The sequence below is a fragment of the Dermacentor silvarum genome, chromosome 5 (assembly GCF_013339745.2).
Source record: "Dermacentor silvarum isolate Dsil-2018 chromosome 5, BIME_Dsil_1.4, whole genome shotgun sequence".
Classification (NCBI taxonomy): domain Eukaryota; kingdom Metazoa; phylum Arthropoda; class Arachnida; order Ixodida; family Ixodidae; genus Dermacentor; species Dermacentor silvarum.
Genome location: NC_051158.1, coordinates 34,214,936 through 34,238,853, shown reverse-complemented (window position 1 = coordinate 34,238,853; position 23,918 = coordinate 34,214,936). Strand labels below are relative to the sequence as shown.

Below are 23,918 nucleotides of genomic sequence, written 5' to 3'. Positions count from 1 at the left end.
CAGAAGTGTACGGATTTGTCTGATCTTCGTGCTCGTGGATTTAGACGCTCTTGTGGTTTCGTTTATTGCGCTTTATATGCCTTCATTGCTGTAAATTTAAGAGCAATCTATACATTTCGAAGTGCAGAATTAGCTGTGAGCACGCACAATTGCTACTAATTACAACGGTTCAGCTTGTCGAGGTAGCTGAATAGAAACGCGCCAAGCGTCTCAATGCACTGGCTTACCTGTGATAAATTTATAAGGGTGGATTAGGCCGGCAACGGGATTAGCGGATACCGAAAGGGCCATTCTGGACTCGCTCTTGGGTTTCTCAAAGGACACACAGCTTCTAGGACGGCTCTAATTTGTCCTCCCCTCTCCCTTTCCTATTCCACATAATAGGCCTTCGAGCCATCCTACAATAAATACATTTTTATCATCATCATGTCGCTTGTCGATTCATGCGTCCGTGGCATCATGGTTTCAATATCGGTCTCCCCTGCTAGAGGTCCTGTGTTCGAATCATGTCATAAGACAATTTTAATGTTTTTTATTGTATGAGTATTTAGTGTATAATTATTGTATGAAACTGTATGCACGAGGCTACAATTGGTTCTTTATTCTATGGCTACACCGCGTTGGAGCCTCCGCTGCGCTGTGACCACCGAAGCTCTCCCTGTCGGCGTTCGTTAGTGTCACGATGCAACACTTCGCTTCACCGCTCCTAGATGGCGGCGCTGGAGCGGACGTCACATCCGTTACATCCGTTGCCGGAAATCAGTCGTGAAAGCCGGCATAAAACACTTTCGTGTTAAAAAAAATCACCAGCCCCTCCCCTGTCGAGAAGATGGGTGTACGTGAAGCTTGTCGTGTGTGTATCTGATCTTCGGGGTGATTTTATCTCTTTCTTTCTCTCCCTTTCTCGTTTGTTTCTTCCTGCCTCTCTTTCTTTTTTCTCTTTCTCTCTTTCTTTCTTTTTGTCCCTGGTATGTGCCATTGAGCTTGGACCCTTTCTGCACTATCGCCAGGATCGCCCACTTTTCAGCGCGACACCACCACCACCACCACCGCCCACACTTGTGAGCCTATAAAGCTTCGTTTAAAAATACCGCAGTTTCGCCCGAAAGGCGAAGCATCAATTGCGATAGCAAATTAGAAGAGAGCTATAAGGAGTAGGGAGAGTAGTTTTATCGGCAGCATAAACATGACGCATTCGCTTACTAACTGAATTAACAAGCGGGGTGTCAGCGCGCACAAGCAAACATGGATAGTTCACACTCGACGACCGCATACAACCACTGTAAAAACGCGGGCGCGGGGAAGCGCGGCCGCTGCAGCGAGCGCCGGTTCGTGCGCTCTATCGCTTCAACGGAAACTGAGCGGCGAAAGCATAGCGCATACAAAGGTGAAAGCCGTGTGGAGATCGCTTGCAAGATACGGTGCGCGCGACAACACCGTCAGCCCGTACCGGCCAAAAGTACAAGAACGCATTTGTTCGCAGACTAGAAGCCGCCCCCGCCCCCTCTCTCCCGCGCTGCGTTCCCGCATTGCTCCTTTCACGTGGGAGATTGCGTCGCCAGTTCCCCTTGCGCCCGGTTGCAAGATACGCATTTGGCGCATTTGGTGCATTTATGCGAACCATATGATTGCGTTCGAACGCCGTCGTCTTCGTCCACAGCTGGCGCGTTGGTAAGCTCGGACTCGGCGAGATGAAAAGGTTTTGCGCGCTATGAGAGCGAGAGAGATACGCATTCACGCAGCGGATCTCCTAGAACGCGGTGTCGGCATTGAAACGCGGTGTCGGTGAAGCAAGGTGCGCTATGCAACGCTCAGTGACGGCCGTAATTCCGAGACGTGCGAAAAGAAATTATCATCATCATGAGTAATACGATGAAAAGTTCGAACGCACTTCCGGAAAATACTGGGCTACGATCGCCCAGCTTCGCTGTTTCAAGCGTTGCGCGGCTGAGTGCAAGGTTATTTTTGTCAAGCATAACATATACTTCTCGAAGCTGAAGTTATAGCATCGCAAGAAAATGAGTGCAGGTGTACTTTGTAAAGTACACTGATCCTACGTGTATACTAGAGGGGTGTGCTAGTTCTCGAAGCATACATGATGTCTTTTTCTTCTTTTTTAACCTGTATCACGCGAAAATGTTTTTTTGCTGACTACAAGGACTTCAGGGACCGTTTCAGGGAAAAAGAACTTAACCTTGCGCTCAGCCGCGTAACGCTTGAAACAGCGAAGGTGAGCGATCGCGGCCCAGCATTTTCCATAAGTGCGCGCGAACTTTTCATCTTATTACTGATGATGATAATTTTTTTCGCGCGTCTCAGACTTACGGCCATCACTGCGTGTTGCATAAGCTCAGCTTGCAACACCGACGCCGCGTTCCAATAGGTTCTTTCTTCGATTCTCCTGTCAACCCATCTACATCGTCATGCGAAGAATTTGTTTCACGACTCGCCCAGTGTCGCCAGCGTGCTCGCGTAAACACAGCGGCCAGACAACAAGACCGGAAGATCACTTACGACACCTACCATCGCGTTTTGTCCTTCCGACCTGGTGACGAAATACTTCTATTGACGCCCCTTCGCACTCCTGGTTTGTGCGGCAAGTTCCAGCCGCGATTCATCGGGCCATACGTAGTCCTGGAGCAGACATCACCCGTAAATTATCGCGTGACTCCTGCTGTCGCGGGAACAAGAAGTCGCCGAAGGGAGCAGCGGCCGCATCTCACGTCAGCTCCGTTTCCCAAAGAATGTCGCAGTGATTATCAGTCATTCACTCTATGAATTTTACACCAGCGTACGCAGGAAGTCACCGAGATTCTACTGGCACCATATTCAAGGTGGGAAACGACTTCCTTCCGAATTAGAGAGGTTTTGACTCGCGCCCGACCGGCACCACGCCAACCCTTACCGTAGTAGTCCGCATGCTGGACCTCACCAGCCACCCGAGGGGTCACAATGATGCAAGTCCAAGTGAACGGGGAGGTCATCTCCCCCCGAAGAGTTTCTTTAGGGCAATGGTTGGTGCACCATCAGATGCAAGACCCAATCTAACCGCGAGACCACGCAGAGCAATACCCAGAACGGAGCCCACTCCCACAACGGCGAGGGAGCGAACGGCAACCGACAGCGCTCGCGTCAACAACAGCGTAACGTCAAGCAGCAAGTCATCAGGAACAACAGAATCCGCCTTTTGCATGTCCTGAGTGCGCATGCGCTGTAACCTAGCGGCGAGCGCCGAAAACGTTTTGTACGGCGTCGGTGGTTCGTGCAGCTGACGACGCACGCGTATGCAGCATAGTCGTCGAGGACGCGAACTCTTTATTGTCAGCGCTGTGCCGGTCGACGACGTGGTATTTGCGCTGTGTTTCGGTAGAAACTTCAGCTGTTCACAGCGATGTTCGGTTAACGTCCGGTACATCACAATATATGCCGACACGACACCGATGTCGGTCAGAAGTGGACATCACGCCGGCGCCAACGCTCGGTCGGCGGTAGTTGTGATACTGTGCCAGTGGGAGACATATATTGTCATACAAGTATGACGAAGAAGCGACTGACGACGCGACCGACGACAGCGAGTGATCGTAGTGTGATAATCTTTCGTGCCGACGACGCCGACAAAACCAGTGTGCTGATCGCCGTGCGAGCGGCCGCCGAGTGAGAACATCGCACCGACAACGTGAATATCGCCGCAAATGCGCTCGTGTATGTATTTATTGACGCTCAAATTGAGTCAGAGCGTGCTTCCGACGCTGATATGCACGAGTTCCAGCCATTTACAGCCCTCCACATCAAGTTTGAGGTGGTGTCGATCTCGTTCAGGCAGCTTCATTAGGCCTAACACAGCCTACGAGTTCGTCCGCTACCGGCGGACCTGAAATATAGGATAAGCAAGTACGACGAAGGAAACTGCTTATGTAGTTTGGTACTGACCTTACCGACTTGAAGTGAGCATAGTACGATGCACACACAGAGTGGGAAGCGGCGACACGGCGCAGTGCTAATACCGCGAAGGTTTGCGGTACAGGCACCGTTCTTGAACGAAGGCTGTCGGTCACAGTCGCTGGCGCTTCCATGAACGAAGTACAACTACGGATAGTGTATTTTTATGCTGCCAGATTTAGTAGATACCGAAAACACAGTTTGCTAAACAGGCAACAAGTGATGGCCCTTTCGATACTGCATCGTAAGCAACAACACCGCTCGTTGCCACGCGAGTACGGCGGACATCAGCATTTTCGCGTGCCAGTGCGGCTAAGTGGCCGTTGTCGCCGTTTTCGATGTGCCCGGGACGTTCATGCCTTCTCGTCTCAGTGTGATCGCTTCTGATATGTGCATGAGAAGTGTTCATATATGCTTTCAACATTTCCTCATTATTTCGTGTGAGCGTGCACAGTTTCTACTGTACTTGAAGTCAACAGCGAGCGGTGGCCGTACGCGTGCCGATGTAAACAAATGCGCCGTTCTTGCGTTGCATAAATACTCTGGGCGCAGTGTCGATCGCCCCTTCAAAGAGCTATGGCCACTGTGGTCAAGACTCAGCTATACAAGCAGTTTTTATCATTCTATTAGCGTACGTTCAGTACAGGTCTAACAGTGGAAAATGCATGAACTCGGCTGCTGTATACGATACGGCTAACCTCCGCTGAGCGGAATCGACCCCAGCTTAAACTTGATGTGACCGGCTGGTGAGTGCTCACGTTCGTGCATTTCAACTTCCGATGCATGTTTGGACTCGTATTCGGTACGAATAAATATGAATAACAGGAATACAAGCGTAGGCGCTGTGTCAATCGCGTTACGGTGCGATGTATCCGTTCAGAGGCACATCGCACGGTGACTGGTTTTGTCGGCGTAGCTGCACGAAATCCCGTCATCATATATCGACGACTTGCGGTTGTAAGTCGCACCAGAGTCATTGCCGGCCTAGGCATCCTGTCCAAGAAGCGGCCACTCACACAAAACGAAAATTACAACGACTGACAAATGCACGAACCCACTTCAGCTCGCTTCTTGCAGCGTGCCTCAGCTCCCGCGGGGCCCCGACGCCGTACATATTGTTTCGCGCGGAGCCCGCTAAGGTGGCGCCACAGCGCAATGCAAAAGGCGGATTCCACTACTCCCACGAAGTGATTTCAAGATCGTCATACGACCAAGAGGAGGCCTCGACGTTGCCACCACCGGAACCGTGGGCCACGCATCGACCATTTACCGGGCGGCCAACGTGCCGGCGCAAGAAGCAGGGGAGGACACGGTGTGTTCCAACAACGGCCAAAACATCATTGTCGTGAGTACACCCCACGCTACTCATGCCGCTAAGTATAGACAATTAGAAGCAATCACCATCGGTGATCGCCGTCTCCGTTCCCCGAACGGAGACGGGGAACGACGACGGGGTGAGCGAGAAGACCGGGACATGTTTTGGGACAACGGAGGTGAGGGCGAGCGACGTGACGAGGATATATAGGGTCCTGGAACGTAGGCATCCGATATGGGAACATAGTCTCTCTCATAGGCGGAATAGCCCCATCGTTCATCATGCTGGCGCCGGCGGCAGAAACGAGAGATGTGACCACATATGCCACAGTAGAAACATACTGGGCGGGAAGGGCGCCACGTTGAGTCGTATGGTTGCACGGGGGCCTTCGCTGCCATCGAGGCCAGGTGGTCGCAGACAACGGTGGCAGGTGCAGATGGAACTGGGACCGCAGGCTGTGAAGCTATCTCGGCGTAAGAAGGTGCACAAACAGGCGGAGGGGACCGGGCATATGTGACACTTGGCATGGATGCCAGTTCTTCTTTGATGATCTCGCCCAAATTGGGGGGAAGACCGCGCAGAGACGCAATGGCGTTGTTGGCTGGACCATGGCCGTGAAGCTCCTCTCCCACAATGATGCGGATGAGCGCTCGCCACTCGTCGTTGTCGGTAAGGTGAGCGTCGCAGGAGGCGCGTGGAAGACGAAAGGCGCAGATCGTGGCAAGGCGTTGGCATGTCGTGATGATGTCAGTAACTGAAGTGGGGATCTGGACTACAAGAGCGTTAAAGGCAATGGAGTTGATGCCCTTCAGGATATGGCGGATACGTTCCCCTTCGGGCATGTCACTCTGAGCGCGACGGCAGAGAGCCAGAAGGTCTTCAATGTAAGAGGTATAAGATTCCTCGGCTCCCTGGATGCGGGTAGCAAGCTTCTGTTTCGCTGCTTCGGAGCGCCCAGCAGATGTGCCAAATATCTGTCGCAGCTGCGCAGTAAATGCTGCCCATTCAGGGAAGTCGCGCTCATGGTTGAAAAACCAAGTTTGGGTGACCTGCTTCAGATAGAAGGCAACGTTGCGGAGCTTGTTTGACTCAACCCCATGGTTGCAAGCGCTCACCCAGTCGTACTGCTCAAGCCAGTCTTCCGCGTCTTCGCCGCGAAGGCCAGAAAAAACCTGAGGGTCGCGTTGCGGTGTGGTGACGGACCAAATAGGCCCAGCTGGCGGAGCTGAGGTGGTAGCAGCAGTGGATGCGGTGGTTTGTGCCATGACTCCAGGGGTGACCGTTAGAGCAAGAGGACGGGGATATCAACGCACGCTCCACCACTTGTGAGACGAGGCCCAGAACGAAGGCAGAGCTCTTCTATTGTCACACAGCTCGAGACAGCCCACGAACACCAACCCGACAAAATGAGGATGGTTATATACACATGAAGACGATGATGAACTGCACAGTTAGCGCTCACAATATATATATATATATATATATATATATATAGATATAGATATATATATATTATCACGACCAATGGCAAAGACAAAGACGTATTGGGGCTGGGTCAGAGGTGCTCTTGTCGGACTGAAACCTGCTGGAACCTGTGCGCTCTGTGCAGTCTTGAGTAGACAAGCGCTAGCCGTTTACTATTAATTAAATACTCCCCCTAACATCTTTTTGGTGGAGGGAGCGGGCTCTATTCCACCCGGTCCTGGATTTTCGGAGCGAACGCCACGTTTCTCCCGCCTCCATGGCCGAAGACAGTATGAAATCTACGCAGCCCGCGCCCTCGGCGCCGGCAACCGTGGTCCTTTCGCAGCCCCTCGACCCCGGCACGTTTTGCGGCACGGACAACAATGACGTCGATGATTGGCTCCTATTGTACGAGCGCGTCAGCAAGTACCACAGGTGGGATGAGACCCTAATGCTCGCCAACGTCATTCTACCTACGGGGCATGGCTCGCGTGTGGTTTAACTCCCACGAAGAACTTACAAGTTGGGACGCATGCAAGGAGAAGATGCGCGCATTGTTTGGCCGATCGGCCGCGCGACAAATGACAGCCCGGCACGAGCTGGCGGCCAGAGCTCAGACGTCCACGGAATCATACGTCGCATACATCCAAGACGTGCTCGCTTTGTGCCGCACAATTGACAAAGACATGCCAGAGGCGGACAAGGTTGGCCACGTGTTGAAAGGCATAGCTGACGATGCCTTCAACATCCTCCTGTGTAGGCACTGCACCACGGTTCACTCCATAATCACAGAATGCCGGCGGTTTTAGCAAGCATAAAGCAGGCGGATTACTCAGCGCTTAAACAGACTCCCGAATACAGCGGCGACCTCCTCGTGCGAATATCCCGTGACGCCCCCTCCGTTCTCTATGCCTAACAACTTGGCCAGGATTGTTCGCCAAGTGCTCGAAGCCATGGCTCCACCCGCTTATCAGGCACCTGCTCACGACCATTTGGCAACAATATCCCTCATTCAGGCCGTCGTACATCAGGAGGTTGCAAATATGGCTGTCCTACTCCCACAAGCGTCCAGTTACGCCCCTCCGCCCATGTGCGCTTCCGGTCCTCCGACAGAACACCACACAGCCCCAATTGTTGCTGCTGCCGCTTTCGCTCCTCGGTTCACACCCCGCTACCGCAACCCATCTGAGTGGAGGACGCCTGACGATCGCCCAATCTGTTTTTCTTGCTCTCGTGTCGGCCACATTTCACGCCACTGCCACAATCGTCGGAATTACCGACCAAGCTTCCCCGCTGACCGCCGCCAAGATCGTGGCCCTTACTACCGCACATCTCTCCTCGACGACGAACTTCCGGCCCGTGATCCTCACCATCTTTCTTCGCAACCTGAATCGACCTATGCCGTTATTGCCGCACAAGGACACTGGTTCAGCCGATCGCCGTCCCCTCAGAGTCGCCAGTCGCGCTCCCCTCAACGGCATCGCTCTCCTTCTCCGGCTTACTCTGGACACCACCCGGGAAACTGGCCAGTGCAGCTCCGAGAGGTGAGGCTGCATTGACGACAAGGACCGCAAAACCTCTATTGACCCCTACTTCAAGACGCAATTTGCTCGGTGTTCTCGTCGACGGCGTGCCCATTACTGCTCTCATTGATACTGACGCCCACTTATCTGTTATGAGTTCTACGCTGCGACGGCGTCTACGCAAAATGCTGACACCTGCCGTCTCTCCTACTGTGTGAGTAGCTGACGGCACCCGAACACTGGTTCTTGGTATCTGCACTGCCCGCGTTACTGCTGCCGGCCACCACACTTCAGTTCTCTTCGCTGTTCTCGACGCTTGCCCACATGATGTCATTCTTGGTATTGACTTCTTGAGCGACCACTCTGCCCTCATCGATTGTTCTACTGGCATTTTGCGGCTCGAAATGCCATTAAGTCCTGATGACGCCGCATCAAGTAACACTCGCCCACGTTCCGTAGAGTTTCTACGCCTACCCGCGCAGGCTGCTACCTACGTCCTTATGTCACCGTTTCCGCCAGTCCCTGATGGTGAATATGTGGTCGCTCCCCTCACAGATCTGATCCTCTCGCGCAACATCGCACTTCCTCATACCGTAGTGGTTAATGCCAACAACAGAACGTTGCTTCAAGTCCTCAACTTTTCTACTTATAGCCATGTTCTTCCTCAGCGAATTTCCCTAGCAGCACAGTCACCTGTGGAAGAATGTACTGTTTGTGCGTTTGCTGCTGATGCTGAGACCGTGACGCAACCTGTCATACTGGCGCCAACCCAGGCACTTCTGGACAAAATGATATCCCCCGACCTCTTACCTTCCCAAAGTGAAGCACTCCGTGGTGTCCTATTATCGCACCTTGACGTATTTGATGTTGAGAACAGTCCACTTGGCCGTACACATGTCGTGGCCCACCGCATCAACACTGGAGACACCAGCCCCCTTCACAAGCACCCTTACCGAGTGTCTCACTCTGAGCGCCACGTCATTGAAAAGGAGGTAGAAAAAATGCTTGATAAAGATGTTATAGAGCTTTCCTCTAGCCCTTGGGCATCCCCTGTAGTGCTTCTGAAAAACAAAGGACAACAGCTGGCGGTTTTGTGTCGATTATCGCCATCTCAATCGGGTAACAAAGAAGGATGTGTATCCTCTCCCACGAATTGATGATGCGCTCGACTGCCTCCATGGTGCCAAATATTTCTCGTCGCTAGATCTCCGCTCGGGATACTGGCAAATTGCCGTTGATGACCGCGAGAAGACCGCATTCATCACACCCGACTGCCTCTACCAATTTAAGGTTATGCCTTTTGGGTTGTGTAATGCTCCTGCAACTGTTGAACGCATGATGGACACTTCTACGCGGTCTCAATTGGTCAACCTCTCTTTGTTATCTGGACGATGTCATCGTTTTCTCGCCCAACTTTGACAGCCACCTCCCTCGTCTGTCGGCCATCCTCGACATATTTCACCGGGCTGGCCTCCAGCTCAATTCATCTAAGTGTACCTTTGGGCGCCGCCAGGTCAAATTGCTTGGACACCTAGTCGACACTACTGGTGTCCAACCGGACCCTGACAAGGTCCGTGCGGTCTGGAAGTTCCCGGTTCCGCGGTCCACGCAACAAGTACGCAGCTTTCTTGGGCTCTGCTCCTACTTTCGCCGCTTTGTTCTCAACTTCGCGGACATTGCTCGACCCCTCATGGACCTACTCAAAAAGGATGCGGTCTTTTCTTTGGGCGCGGACCAAGCGTCTTCCTTTGCATCGTCGTTTTCTGCCCTCACTTCACCACCTGTGCTGGCTCATTTCGACCCGGCTGCTAGAACAGAACTTCGCACCGATGCAAGCGGCCATGGCATTGGTGCTATCCTCGCCCAAATACAGAACGGAGCCAACCATGTGATAGCGTATGCTAGTCGTCTTCTGTCACAGTCGGAGAATTACACCATTACTGAGCGGGAGTGCCTAGCTCTCGTCTGGGCTGTCGCGAAATTCCGTCCGTGCCTATACGGACGGTCGTTCGTGGTCATAACAGACCATCATGCGCTCTGCTGGCTCTCAACACTTAAAGACCCCACTGGGAGGCTCGGCCGTTGGGCATTACGATTACAGGAGTACACGTTCTCGGTAGTGTACAAATCTGGCAAGTTACACAATGACGCCGACTGCCTCTCCCGCCATCCTGTTGAACCATCCGACTCCACTGAAACGGACCCCGACACCTATGTCTTGGCGATAACAGGAGGAAACAACTTGATTAAAAAAATTTCAGGGCGTTGTAGGTGGCCGCTTGTCTGCGGCGACCTCTTCCGCCCAGGCAACGATTCCTTTTTGTAGTTTTTCTTCAGGAGACCATATTAGGGTCTCCCATGTCGTTTCAGAGGGAGCTGGCCGAAGCTCTCTGGGTGGGGGAAGACCCTCGCATTCCCAGAGGATGTGTCTTTGGTTGGCTATGGCATTTTTGTCGCAGTTTTGGCATATTGGGTCAACCTCCCCATCTGTGAAGATCGCTAAGGGATGAGGACTGAGAAGGCTGTTAGTTTGAATTCGGCGGAGGATAGTGGCCTGCGCTCTCGTAAGGTTGCTGTGTGGTATTGGGTATATTCTCCTGTTCTCTTTGCATAGGTTGGTTAGTTCGTTGTAGGAAGTCACTACCTCTCCCATTGGGGGATCCGCTTCCAAGGAGAGCGCGACCCGGTTTGTTAACCCTCGGGCCACCTTATGCGCTTCCTCGTTACCGGGATTTCCCGATTGAGCGGGGACCCAGACAAGATTGATTTTTGTTCTGTCGTCCTGATTAAAGTTTTTCAAGATCCTGGATGTATTTAGTCCCACACTGCCCCTCATAAAGCTGAGAATAGCTCTCTTAGAGTCGCTCAGGACAGTATGGGTAGTTGGGTTCATGATGGCCAGCGCTATGGCCAGTTCTTCGGCCTCTTTGATTGATGCGGCTCTAGTTGAGGCCACATTTACGATTCTAGATTTTCCGTCCACGGTACTCAGGGTGTATGTGTTGTATCCCTGGTTGGCGGCATCGACAAAGACCGCGGTTTGGTCTTGCGCGTGCTTTTCGCGTAGTTTGTCTGCCCTGGCGTTTCTCCTGCCATCGTGCCTGCCTGCCAGGGTGTTTTTGGGTATTGGCTTGATTATTAGGTAATGTCTGATTGCGGGAGGTAGTGGTGCTCTGCCTCCCGTGGTGTAAATGGGTGTGTAGTGCCTTCCGTGGTGCCTCCCGTGGTGCCTCCCGTGGTGTAAATGGGTGTGTACTCAGGATGTGTAGTCCCGTCATCGTGTCTGATAGCCGTATTATTTGTGCTGTTTTGTGTGCTTCAATCAGCTCCTCTAGGGTGTTGTGCATTCCAAGTTGGAGGAAACAGACCGTCTGCAATCCGGCACCCTCGACCCTTCCCTCAACCTGTTCTTACTTCAGGATAACGTTCTTTACCGCCGCAACATGCACCCCGACGGCGCAGAACTCCTGCTCGTTGTCCAGAACGCGAACGCATGTTTACTCTTAAAATGCAAATCGGAGCAGCTTTCTATTGCGGTAAGCACAACTGGGGAACGCGCTGTACAATTCGGCCAAAACACCAAGGTTAAGGTTAGCGTGAGGGATACGGATATATTTAAACTTGAAGGAAGAACGAAATGGCGTGGGCGGCTGAGAATTGGCGCTATTCCTTTTGATTTTTGCCAATATAGCGATGAACATAAATTTTAAAGACGACAGTTTTTCTTGGGCTACCTAAACGCGAAAAACTTGTCTGTCTGTCTGTCACTCGATTCAACCGCCCGGCCAAAACCAACCAAGCTACTAACTAGCACTGGTGGCAAGGGGTCATACACGTCAACATTATACTGCGCAAAGGAAACCTCAGACCGATTTTAGGCAAAATAAGTGTACATAATCGTGATCCGCAGCATTCATATAATTAAGAATACACATTGGACTGGTTTTTACGTTAGTAAATGAAAAATGAACGCGCTAGAAATGGTGTCGAAGAGACTCTACGCATTAAAAACAAGCCGACTGAAGATGCAGCTCGTAGCCGGATTGAGCCAACAGTAATAAAATGTCCCAACAGATGGCGCGAGAGCAGGGTGAACGCGGGAAGTTTGAATTGAATGCAGCAAAACCTGCATTGGATCCATCATGGGAGGAGTGACAGGAGAGAAGAAAAGCGTGAGAGGTGGAAAGGGGGAGAAGAGATGGTGTTGCATATCAGGGGCGGCAGAAGGCTATAGTCTTTCGACGTCATTTGCAGTGAAGCAAGCGGATATGCGGCCAATTTTTTGTTTTATTTCACCTTTGATGAGTTAATGACTGGATATTTTGCTTGGAATGTTTATTCAAATAGGTGTACGCGTGCAGCTGAGAATGGGATTTTACCACCATATTAATCGTGGCAATTTCGCTCGCCCCTTTACGGCATGTGACTTATAGCACGTCAGGTATAATATAGCAATTTGTTTCGATTGATTTTAACTTTTTCATCACCCGCCGCTCACGACCGGATTATCGTAGCAATTACGTAGGTGGAACGACACTCAATCATTCAGGTTCACGAGAAAGAAAACAATTCAAATGGAACTACGGCTACATTATTCCTCTCCTTGGGTGCACAAAGTAAAACGAGCTTACCTTATCTGGGTTTCTCGGTAAGGCGGCTGTGATTCCTGTGTATAGTATGTGGTGCTCCAAGACAGAAACTCTCGTAAAATGGTGTACGTGGTTGAAAAACAGTTCTGCAAGGTTCTTGAGCTCATCTTCCATGTCGAAAGACGTCTTGCCGCCTGTTGACACCCCGTCAATTTCGCACTGTAAAATTATTCACTAATGTAGCACTATTTCGTGTAAAATCCTCGAACTTGTCGTGTACACAAACTTTGTTAATTTACTTGACGTTAGCTCATTCTTTTCGATCTCTTAACATGGCTTCCGCAGATCCCATTGCAGTAAAACACAGCTGGCTTCCTTCACACATTAAGTACACACAATTCTCGATCATCCTTCTATAGCTGACTGAAGTTTGCTAGATTTCGCAAAAGCTTTTGAAAAAGATTTCAACAGCTTGTATCTTTTTAAATTAGGTAAATTTAACTTTGATAGGAAACTATTATTTGAATATTTGCTCTCCGGACGCTCACAATTTGTGTGTACTAACCAGCGTGTAGGAACAAATGTTATTCGTTCTGGTTTTAGTTTTGTTATACTGAAAATATTTCCGTTCCAGTTCTGCGCCGGAACGAAAACAAATTGACTTGTAACGGTTCATAACGGTTTTGGTTCGCATGCAAAAGGTTTCGAAGCAAAGGATAAAAAATTAGCCTAGCTTCCACTGGAGGCGCAATGCTAGACAGCGGAGCTGATGGGCAACTAGCTAGTCCTGGCCTTTGGGCTAGGCCTGCCACGTCATCCCCAGCAATTTCCGAAATTTATTGATCGATTAGCTATTGATTGGCTATCGATTGGCTATCATAAGGTATTGGCCACATACTTGGGCTAGGCTAAGCACTACCAAGTCATCCCGAGAGCTTCCCGGAATTTATTGATTATGGATTGATTATCGATTAGCTATTGATTGTCTATCTATTGGATAGCGCAAGGTATTAACCGCGTATTTGAGCTAGGCTAAGCACTACCAAGTCATCCCCAGCATTTTCCGGAATTCATTGATTATTCATCGATTATCGATTAGCTATTGATTGGCTATCGATTGGCTATCGATGACTGACGAAGCTTAAGTAGTCCAAACCATGCTTATCTAGACTTAGCTCAGCCCAGCTTCGCTAGTTCACGGGGGTATGTGCCATTGCGCTTGGACCCTTTCTGCACTACCGCCAGGATCAGCCCACATCCCACTTTTTTAGGGGCGAAGCTCCTTAAAGCGGCACCCGTTCGTCCCTCGTCGTAGTAGTAGTGTGTAACCAGTCTGAGAAAAATGAGACAAAAAATTCCGAAGTTGTGTCCGTAGCGCGGAATCGAACAAGGGACCCGTCGCTTCCGAGCGCGCGGCGTTAGCCCACTACGCCACGAAGCACACATAGACACAAGCACCACGATGGCAATAAATACCCAACATTAACGAAAGGCCGCGTTTCTAGCGAGTTTCTAACGCGTTTGTGCTAGCGCGTTACGGCCCGTGTAAGAAGCTGGTGTAAGACGCTGTGGCCTCTCCGCCTTACCTTCAACGCGTTTCGAACGCGCTGCCCAAGGCGGTGGCAAGTCAAGTTCAAGTCGAGGAGCGTTTATGAATACGGGGGGTATACTCTCTCAGCAGTCATGTGATGGCGTCGGCAAACGCGGTGCACGTTCCGGCATGTGTAAATGGCTGCGTAGAACGCTGTGGCCGCTCCCCCTTACTAGAGAGTACTGCACGTCTCTAACGCGTTTGTGCTAGCGTCCCCTTAAGCGGGAGATCCGATGATTCCCTCCGGAGCTTCGCCCACTCATCATCATTCACCCTGTGGATATGCTGTGATTTTTCTTTTTCTGTTAACGCGCAACAAATTCGGCCGGCTTAAACCGCGCCTCTGTTAAAACAGTATTAATTTTTCTCAATCAGTGAAGTCTGAATTCTGAGATAATGCTAAGTGACTTAAGTCAATCCACTGATCATGATGTCAGAAGCAGCACATCATCGAATGTACTCACCGTAATTCCAGACCGCTGTTCCGATAAAACGAACTTGAACACAAACGAAGGATAAAGCTTCGGTAACAAAGCGTTGTACCCGTAGAAAACGAAACGACAAGCTCTTAGCGCGCAAGCCCTCAGTTTTTCTACGAGGCCGACCTGCTAGTGCACCGAGTGGCAGGCTCAGATTAGTGGAGCGCTCGGCCGGCTTTCGCTCGCACTATGTCTGCCTGAGATAAGCTCTTTGGCGGACCCCTGAGAAATATGCTAATTCGGACGTTGCCTGACGTCGGTTGTTTCGGATTGCTGACTTTCCCCTTGAACCGAAAACCAATCAAACATATTTTGGTTTCACTCCGAAACAATATGATAAATAACGTTTCGGTTACCTTACCGTTCCGGTCAAAAATATTGTTTTGTTTCGTTTTTAGTTTTTGTTTTCGTTCCAATCCGACAGACTGCTTTAGATACCGTCAATTCCCCGTTGAGCCCCGTTCATTCTGGCTTACCCCAAGGTTCAGTACTCGGCCTTCTCTTGTTTCCCATCTGTATTAATGACTTGCCCCAATGCGTGTCCTCTAGTAGACCATTCACTTAATTGCCGATTATGGTATTGTCATCTGAGAATTTACTGGCCAAATTTATGTTACCAGTCTTCAACAGGATATCAACTTTATATCAAACTCGTGTAAAGCAAGGTAGATGGAACTCAACACAACTAAATGTAAGGTATTAGGTGTCTCCCGTTCAGCTATGTGCCTCGCTTCGTACTTGCTTGAGAACGCTGCTCTCGAATCCGTAAAGTCATATTGCTACCAAGGTGTGCGTGCATTGGCGTTCCAGTTACGTTTATGCTTCAATGCATTAAACGCCCTTTGGTTAATAGATTGACTGGGACTCCAATGCATTTCTCCGCAAAGTTCGGGAAATAATGTCTAGAAACAGGTGTCATCCGGAGAATTCATTTCAAGTGGATCCGCCTTGCGAACTCCATGGCAACAATTTGTAAATTCCATTATGGGCCATAAGGTAATTAGTTAAAACTGAATGAGATATTTTTGTTAATTAGTTGATTATGCATTTCACTGTTTTGCAAGTAATGTCCGCCTCTTCTAGTAGACCAGCTCATGAACTAGAATTGTGCTTTCTGCCAGAGGCTACCTTTAAAAATGTTTTAAAGTGTTCGCTGAAACATCTGGTATGTAATTTACCTAACACTGCTGTTCATATAAGCGTCTAATCATTGCCGCGATACCGTGATTGATTGTTGTGAATATGCCTATGTACCCTTTCTTTCACTGAGAAGTGTTTTAGTAATCTGCTTCTCCTCTTCGTAACGCGCCGTTAATAAACATGGTTTGTTTAAATGCTATATTTTTTTCGGAGACTATTGTTCCTGTTCTTTAATATTCCCTCAACAAGAAGTGGGCGTAACACAAGATATGAATAAAATATTCATACGTGTACTTTGCTTCTCGTCAGATCAATGGCTTCTGTGATAAAATACGAGTTACTTTTAGAAAACAGTGTTGAAGACTGGCTAAAATTACATTTACAAGAGTGATGGGTGCACCAAAGCCATTAAAAATGTACACCAAGGACATTAACAAATGTATACTGCACAGGGTTTCTGCGAGAAAAGATCACCAGCCCTTCCCCTGTCGAGAAAACGGGGGTAGGTGGAGCTTGTCGTGTGTGTATGAGACCTTCGTGGTGATTTTCTTCCTTTCTTTCACTCTCTTTCCTTCTGTTTCCCTCTCTCTTTCTCTCTCTCTCTTTCGCTCTCTCTCTTTCTTACTCTTTCTCTCTTTCATCCTTTATCTCTTTCTTTCTCTCTTACTCTATCTTTTTGTCCCTGGTATGTGGCATTCAGCTTGGTCCTCTTTCTCTCCCTCTTTCTCTCTCTCTTGCTCTCCCTCTCTCTCTTTCTCTCTTTCTCACTCTCTTACTCTTTCTCTCTTTCTTTCTCTCTCTGTTTTTTGCCCCTGGTATGTGGCATTGAGCTTGGACCCTCTCGGCACTATCGCCAGAGCGGCCCCCTTTTCAGCGTGACATCACCAACACCACCACCGCCACCGCCGAAACTTGTGAGCCTATAAAGCGTCGCTTAAAAGTGTGCAAAGTGGCCGTCTCCGCAATGTACGCGCGCTCGCTAGCTGATGGTGCATTTCGCAATGCCAGCAAAATTTAACATGTGTAATTCATGCCTTAATTATAGGGGGTGATCACGCGAAGTTTGCCAGAACTTTTAAAAATCGTTAGTAGCAGACAACATAATTCAAGTCCTTGAGCTGGATTACCCGCCGTGGTTGCTCAGTGGCTATGGTGTTGGGCTGCTGAGCACGAGGTCGCGGGATCGAATCCCGGCCACGGCGGCCGCATTTCGATGGGGGCGAAATGCGAAAACACCCGTGTACTTAGATTTAGGTGCACGTTAAAGAACCCCAGGTGGTCTAAATTTCCGGAGTCCCCCACTACGGCGTGCCTCATAATCAGAACTGGTTTTGGCACGTAAAACCCCATAATTAAATTAATTAATTAATTCCTTGAGCTGGATTACTCAGAGAGGCGGACATTACTTGCGCGAGAAATCGAAGTACATATACAACTAAATAAAATCGCTAATTACCATCTTACTTAATTACCTCAAGGCACATACTGCAACTTACAAATTGTAGCCAGAGTGTTTGCAAGGCCAATCTACTTGGAATGAATTTTCAGAATGAGGCCAGTTTCGAGATACACACCATTAGGCTCGCCGTAAAATGCACTGTTGTTCTACTTAATCTTCAGGAAAACGTTCGTTTATGCATTGCGGCAAACAAAATCATGAGACATTCAACTCTGTGAAGGAGTATGACCAGCGAAGCGGATTAGCACGCGGCACGAAGGTGAAACAGAATCGGAAGGTTACTAAGAGTGACGGTGGGAACCAAGACGAGAATGCAATCGTCGTCGGGAGTAACTACAATCGGCCTCGCCTTACGACGAGAGAAGAGAAGTGAACTTGCTAATGGAAAAAGGTCACCTTTTCTTATATACACGCGCGACGGTGCCACCGCCCCGGAAGAGCGCAGGAAACTAGGTACGCAAGCGGTTCGAACGCCGACAAAGAGAGGGCAGTACGAACGTAGACATGGCTGACATGCGTCGGTCTTTTGGGCAAAAAATACGATCGCTTCTCGGCCTTTTGGCTAAGAAGCACATCGTAGCAACCTGTTCCCTCTTACTTGGGACCTTAACTGGTCTCGGGTGCTGCAGGGGCACTTTACGGTGCGTTTTTTTTCAGGTCTCAACCTCCGGAGCCAATCATTACGGCGTATGTGCAAAATGTCTGCGAGGGTACGAGCCTCTACCCTTGCACCCATTCTACTGCTCGGCCTGACCACTCGACCGTCCCTGGACCTTTGACATCACTGCTCCGCCGCGAATTCCTTGGTTATGTCGAGTCGGTTCATTCAACCCGAATTGTCTCCGTCCTCGACGAAATGCCTTCTACTGCCGTTCATGAACTGAGTGCCCTCTCCGTAGCCGACTCAGCATGGACAGATGTGTTCAGCCCATTCATCGCCGACGATCTGACACATTCGCAGCGATCTCAACTTCTCGCACTCCTTCAACACTTCCACCGTTCTTTCGACGTTGCGCAAACATCTCTTGGTCGTGCATCGACAGTCGAGCATCACATCGACACTGGCTCTCACTCACCACTGCGACAAAGACCATATCGCGTGTCTGCTACGGAACGTCGCGTCATTGCAGAACAGGTCGATGACATGCTTCGTCGGGGCGTCATTCAACCTTCACAGAGCCCATGGGCCTCTCCCGTGGTACTCGTCACGAAGAAAGACGGTTCCATCCGCTTCTGTGTTGATTTTCGACGGTTGAACAAGATCACACTGAAGGACGTCTACCCATTACCACGCATCGATGATGCTATGGACTGTTTGCAGGGAGCCGAGTTCTTTTCTTCGCTGGTTTTGCGGTCAGGCTACTGGCAGGTTCCGATGGCAGAGGCCGATCGCCCGAAAACTGCCTTTGTTACACCAGACGGCTTGTATGAACTCACCGTCATGGCTTTCGGACTTTGCAACGCACCTGCTACGTTCGAAAGAATGATGGATAATGTTCTGCGTGGCCTCAAATGGAAAATCTGTCTTTGCTATCTTGACGACATTGTGGTGTTCGCCCCTGATTTCGCAACGCACCTGCTCCGCCTCCAGCACGTACTCACTTGCTTGACCCACGCCGGGTTGCAACTTAACCTGAAGAAATGTCGATTTGCTGTTCGTCAGCTCACAATATTAGGCCATGTCGTGTCAAAGGAGGGCGTTCGCCTGGATCCAGAGAAGCTACGTGCTGTTACTGCGTTCCCAAAACCTACCACTATCAAAGAGCTACGCAGTTTCATCGGCCTCTGCTCTTACTTTCGGCGATTCGTTCGAAACTTTGCGTCAATTATATCACCTCTCACGCAGCTCCTTGGTGGCTCTAGAGATCTCTCATCATGGTCTCCAGAGTGTGACGACGCCTTCACAACCTTGCGCCGTCCTCTCACGACGCCACCCATTCTTCGCCATTTTGACCCTCAAGCGCCAACCGAACTTCATACTGACGCAAGTGGTGTAGGCCTTGGTGCTGTGTTGGCACAACGTCAACCTGGCCACACAGAATACGTCGTCGCATACGCGAGTCGCACGTTAACCAAGGCGGAGGCCAATTACAGCGTAAGAGAAAAGGAGTGTTTGGCCATTGTGTGGGCACTTGGCAAGTTTCGCCCATATTTATACGGCCGATCTTTTGACGTAGTAACCGACCACCACGCACTATGTTGGCTGTCGACGCTAAAAGACCCATCGGGCCGCCTTGCCCGCTGGGCATTGCGAATTCAAGAATATGACATCCGCGTGGTATACCGTTCCGGGCGAAAGCACTCCGACGCTGACGCGCTATCCCGATCACCGCTTCCCCCGAAGGCCAGTCACGACTCCTCCTGCCAGTGCACATTGTCATCTCTGGACTTTGACACTATCGCCTCTGCACAGCGTGATGATCCCTGGACTGCATCTCTGTTCGACCTTCTCTAGGATACGTCGAAAGTTCCAGCGTCACGAACGCTTCGGCGCCAAGTTCCTCATTTTGCGATTCGAGACCAGCTACTGTATCGCCGCAACTATGCCCCAGAGGGTCGCACATGGTTACTCGTCATTCCGCGAACCTTGCGATCCGAGATTTGCTCCTCGTTCCACGTCGACCCTCAGTGTGGCCACGCGGGAGTCTTCAAGACCTACGAAAGACTTCGACACCGCTATTACTGGCGGGGAATGTACAATTTCGTTCGCAACTTCGTCCGCTCTTGTCATGAGTGCCAACGTCGCAAAGCGCCACCGCACAACTCCGCCGGTGAACTCCAGCCTTTACAATGTCCATCCCGACCCTTTCATCGCGTGGGCATAGATCTCTACGGGCCACTTCCGTTGACTCCTACCGGCAACAGGTGGATCATCGTTGCGGTAGACCACTTAACACGTTATGCGGAGACTGCTGCTCTACCAAATGCTACAGCGCAGGAGGTCGCCAATTTCATACTGCGCCGTTTTCTCCTTCGTCGTGGAGGTCCACGTGAACTTTTGAGCGACAGAGGCCGCACCTTCTTATCTGAAGTCGTCGAACAACTGCTTGCTGCATGCGCTATTTTTCATCGTAAATGCACTGCCTATCACCCACAGACTAACGGTACCACGGAACGCTTCAACCGAACTCTTGGTGACCTGCTCGCCATGTACGTCTCACCTGATCACTCTGATTGGGACCTAGTTCTTCCGTTTGTCACCTACGCCTACAACACCGCGACTCAGGCCACTACCGGATTCTCACCATTTTACCTTCTTTACGGCCGTCATCCTTCGCACACAATCGACACCATTCTGCACTACCGGCCGGACCCATCCGAATGCCTGCCGATCTCGGAAGCAGCCAGACACGCCGAAGAATGTCGCCAGCTGGCCCGCCAATTCACCTCAGACGACCAGAACCGTCAAAAAGCCGTTCACGACGCCCAGAACTCGACTCCCAATTTTCTCCCGGGCACCCTCGTCTGGTTGTTAGTGCCACACCACACGCCTGGGCTCGCTTCAAAACTTCTTCCGAAGTACGACGGGCCATACCGCGTTCTCGAGAGAACATCACCCGTTAATTACCTGGTTGAGCCGCTCACGCCGCCGTCCGACATGCGACGTCGGAATCGGGAAGTCGTTCACGTTCAGCGCCTCAAGCCGTATCACCTTTTTATCGTCCTTCCGGACAACTAAGTCGCCAGGATGGCTCCTTTATTTCCGCGGGGCCCTTGCAAGGAAGATGACGAACGTCGACGCAGAGTCAGCAGCATCGGCAGCATCAAGCGCGCAGCAGAAGCTCGAGCGAGAAGATTGGGCTCGGTACATCCTGCGACCCGCTGTCGCTACAAACTCCAATAAACCCCCTTTATAATATATATATATATATATATATATATATATATAGAGAGAGAGAGAGAGCAAATGCGACTTCTTCCGTCGCGCGAAAGGCCGTGGGGAGATGGGAGGGAGGGAGAGGGGGAGGCAACGTTTAGCTGCGGCACCAAATGCCTATGTATATAAAATCGTTGGGAGGAGAGGAGGTGGTAACGACTTCCGACGCTGCTCGACGAGTGTCCCGTTCTGATCTCGTCGAAAACCTCCGAGCCGCCCCCAGAGGCCCTGGCAACAGTGACCAACCGACTGTCCGCGTTCGTTGCGAACGCCGGCAAAACGCCGACGGCGTCGACAACAGTTCTTGCGCGTAGCTGGTGCTGCTGCATGTCCAAGTTTATACAGCTGATAAAACTACTATCCTTACTCCGTGGTGTCGCAATTTGGTGTCGCAGATGCTTCGCCTTTCGGGTGAAGCTGCGACAATTTTTTAACCTTGTTGTTGACTCACATCATCCGGGTCATCCAAGAGGGTGCTCGTCCACATCACATCCTGGCGTACGCCGACGATTTGACCCCCATAGCGGCTAGTCCCGAGGCGTTGGTGGCCCGAATCGTCCGGATTTAAGCTCTTGCTTCTGCGAGAGCTGTCTCGCCCTCAACCCCGTCAAGTGCCGTTCCCTCCATCTGAGCGGTGCCGGTGGGGACCAGACCCTCAAGCATCACGCTCGCGGGATCTACTATCCGTGCTATGGCCCATTTTGATGCGCAGAAGTTCCTAGGACGCCCGGTGGGCTACCGAATACTCACTGACAACGTCACCATCATTGATCAGGACATCCAGAGGCGCACCACATTACTGACATAGATGCTGGCCCCCTGACAGCGTTTAGATGCAGTCCGGACCTTCGTCTTCCCAGGGCTGAACTTCATGTTGAGGTGATGGCACCCTGGGAAAAGACGACTGGCAGCACCTGGACGACGCCCTGCGACCTCCTTTGAAGAGGACGCTCTACCTTCCCTCCAACGCTTCAAACGGGTATTTATACGGCAGCCCACACTCGGGAGCAGTAGCCATTCCACTCGCTGCAGAACTCAGCGATGTCTGCCGCTTCGACAACGCCTTCAAGTTGCTGACGTCCAGGGATTTGGAGCTTTGATATGAGTCGCAGGACATGTTCGAGGTGGTGTCTAGGCATCTCCGCCGGCCGGCGGAGCAAAGGGACGTCGAAGGCTACCTCAGCGGGTCCACGGAGGGCGACTTACGGGCGCCGGCATTGCAGCTACGCTCCACCTGGACGGAGGCACAAATGGCGTCCCGCCGTTTGGATGTCCTGTGGAAATTGGACCCTGATGGCGTACGGGTAACCTCAGGTGACAAAAAACTCACCTCAACCCACCGCAGGAAGGTTATTCGGACGCTTCGCGCCTTTAGATCGGCTGCCGGGGATACGGTCCTCCACAACAAGCCAAACCAAGGAAAGTGCGTGGCTGCCGACCCCGCCAGTTGCGAATTAATGTACTCCGGGTCCTTTACCCGGTTTGCGGACTGGCGGTTCATCCACAAGGCCAGGCTCAATCTACTACCTTCGAACGGAGCCTGCTCGTGGATGACCGGCCGTGACCAGCGTTGCAGAGTTTGTGGGTATGTGAGGGAGACCTTAGCCCACGTCCACTGTCATTGCATGACGAAGAGCGCGATGTACCCGGCTCGCCACAACAACATCGTGGCTCGAATACGCAATGCGTGCCGGAACCGGTTCACCATCACGCACCAGAACCGACCAGTCAGCTGCACCACTCTCCGCCCGGACGTCGTCGTGGCGCGCGGCGAGGAGGCGATCGTCCTGGACGTCTGCTGTCCTTTTGATTTCAGATCCGACGCCTTCTCCGCAGCCCGCACCGCCAAAATCACAAAGTACGAGTCCGCGCGCCTCTACCTTGCACAACGGTACCAACGTGTTACCATAGCCGCCGTCGTCGTTGGTGTTGTGGGCTCGTGGGACCCCGAAATGATACCATCATGCGACGGATCTGCACCCGCTCCTACCTCAAACTATTCAAGAAGCTGGTTGTGAGTGAGTTGATAACTGCTTCCCGCAAGACCTACCACAACCATGCGGCTCATAGGTAGATGTCACCCCGGTTGTTGCCTCGGCTAGTATCAGACCGGCGATGTCAGCCATTTTGAGCCCTGCTCTCTTGTGCCTGTGCCTGTGGACATTTTACCCATACCATCTATGTACCCTCTTACTCATTGCTTACTGCCAGCATGCCCTTTCTTAGTGTTTCGGCCTTCCTGTTTTTATCAACTTGTGAATAAATCCCTCTGCTTTTATCCTTGTCACGCCCTTGCTCGGTGTGACAAGGGTACTTCAAGGGGGCTTTACAGGTCCCGGAGCCAACTGCTCATAGTCTACAGGGATATGAGCCATTGCGCTTAGACCCTTTCTTCACAATCGCCAGGATCGGCCCACATTTTTGCAAACGCACAAAAAATGAGCACGAACGCTTCGTGCTCGTGCAGCTTCGCTGGAAAAGTAACTCAAATGCACATTTATTTCAACGCACACTTTGAAGATATTTAAAAACTCGTGTCATC

At 51.0% G+C, this 23,918-nt stretch overlaps 2 protein-coding genes across 2 annotated transcripts in view; both read right to left on the bottom strand.

Annotated features, from left to right (window-relative positions):
• The window catches only part of LOC119454055 (fatty acid synthase-like), a 322,635-nt gene that overhangs the window by 218,166 nt on the left and 80,551 nt on the right, over window positions 1-23,918 (bottom strand).
• LOC125945595 (uncharacterized) overlaps window positions 1-23,918 on the bottom strand; it is a 40,573-nt gene that overhangs the window by 14,344 nt on the left and 2,311 nt on the right. The window contains exon 2 of the mRNA XM_049667687.1: window positions 12,873-13,049. Coding sequence (XP_049523644.1) covers window positions 12,873-13,049 — 177 coding nt within the window. The remainder of the gene's footprint in view (window positions 1-12,872; window positions 13,050-23,918) is intronic.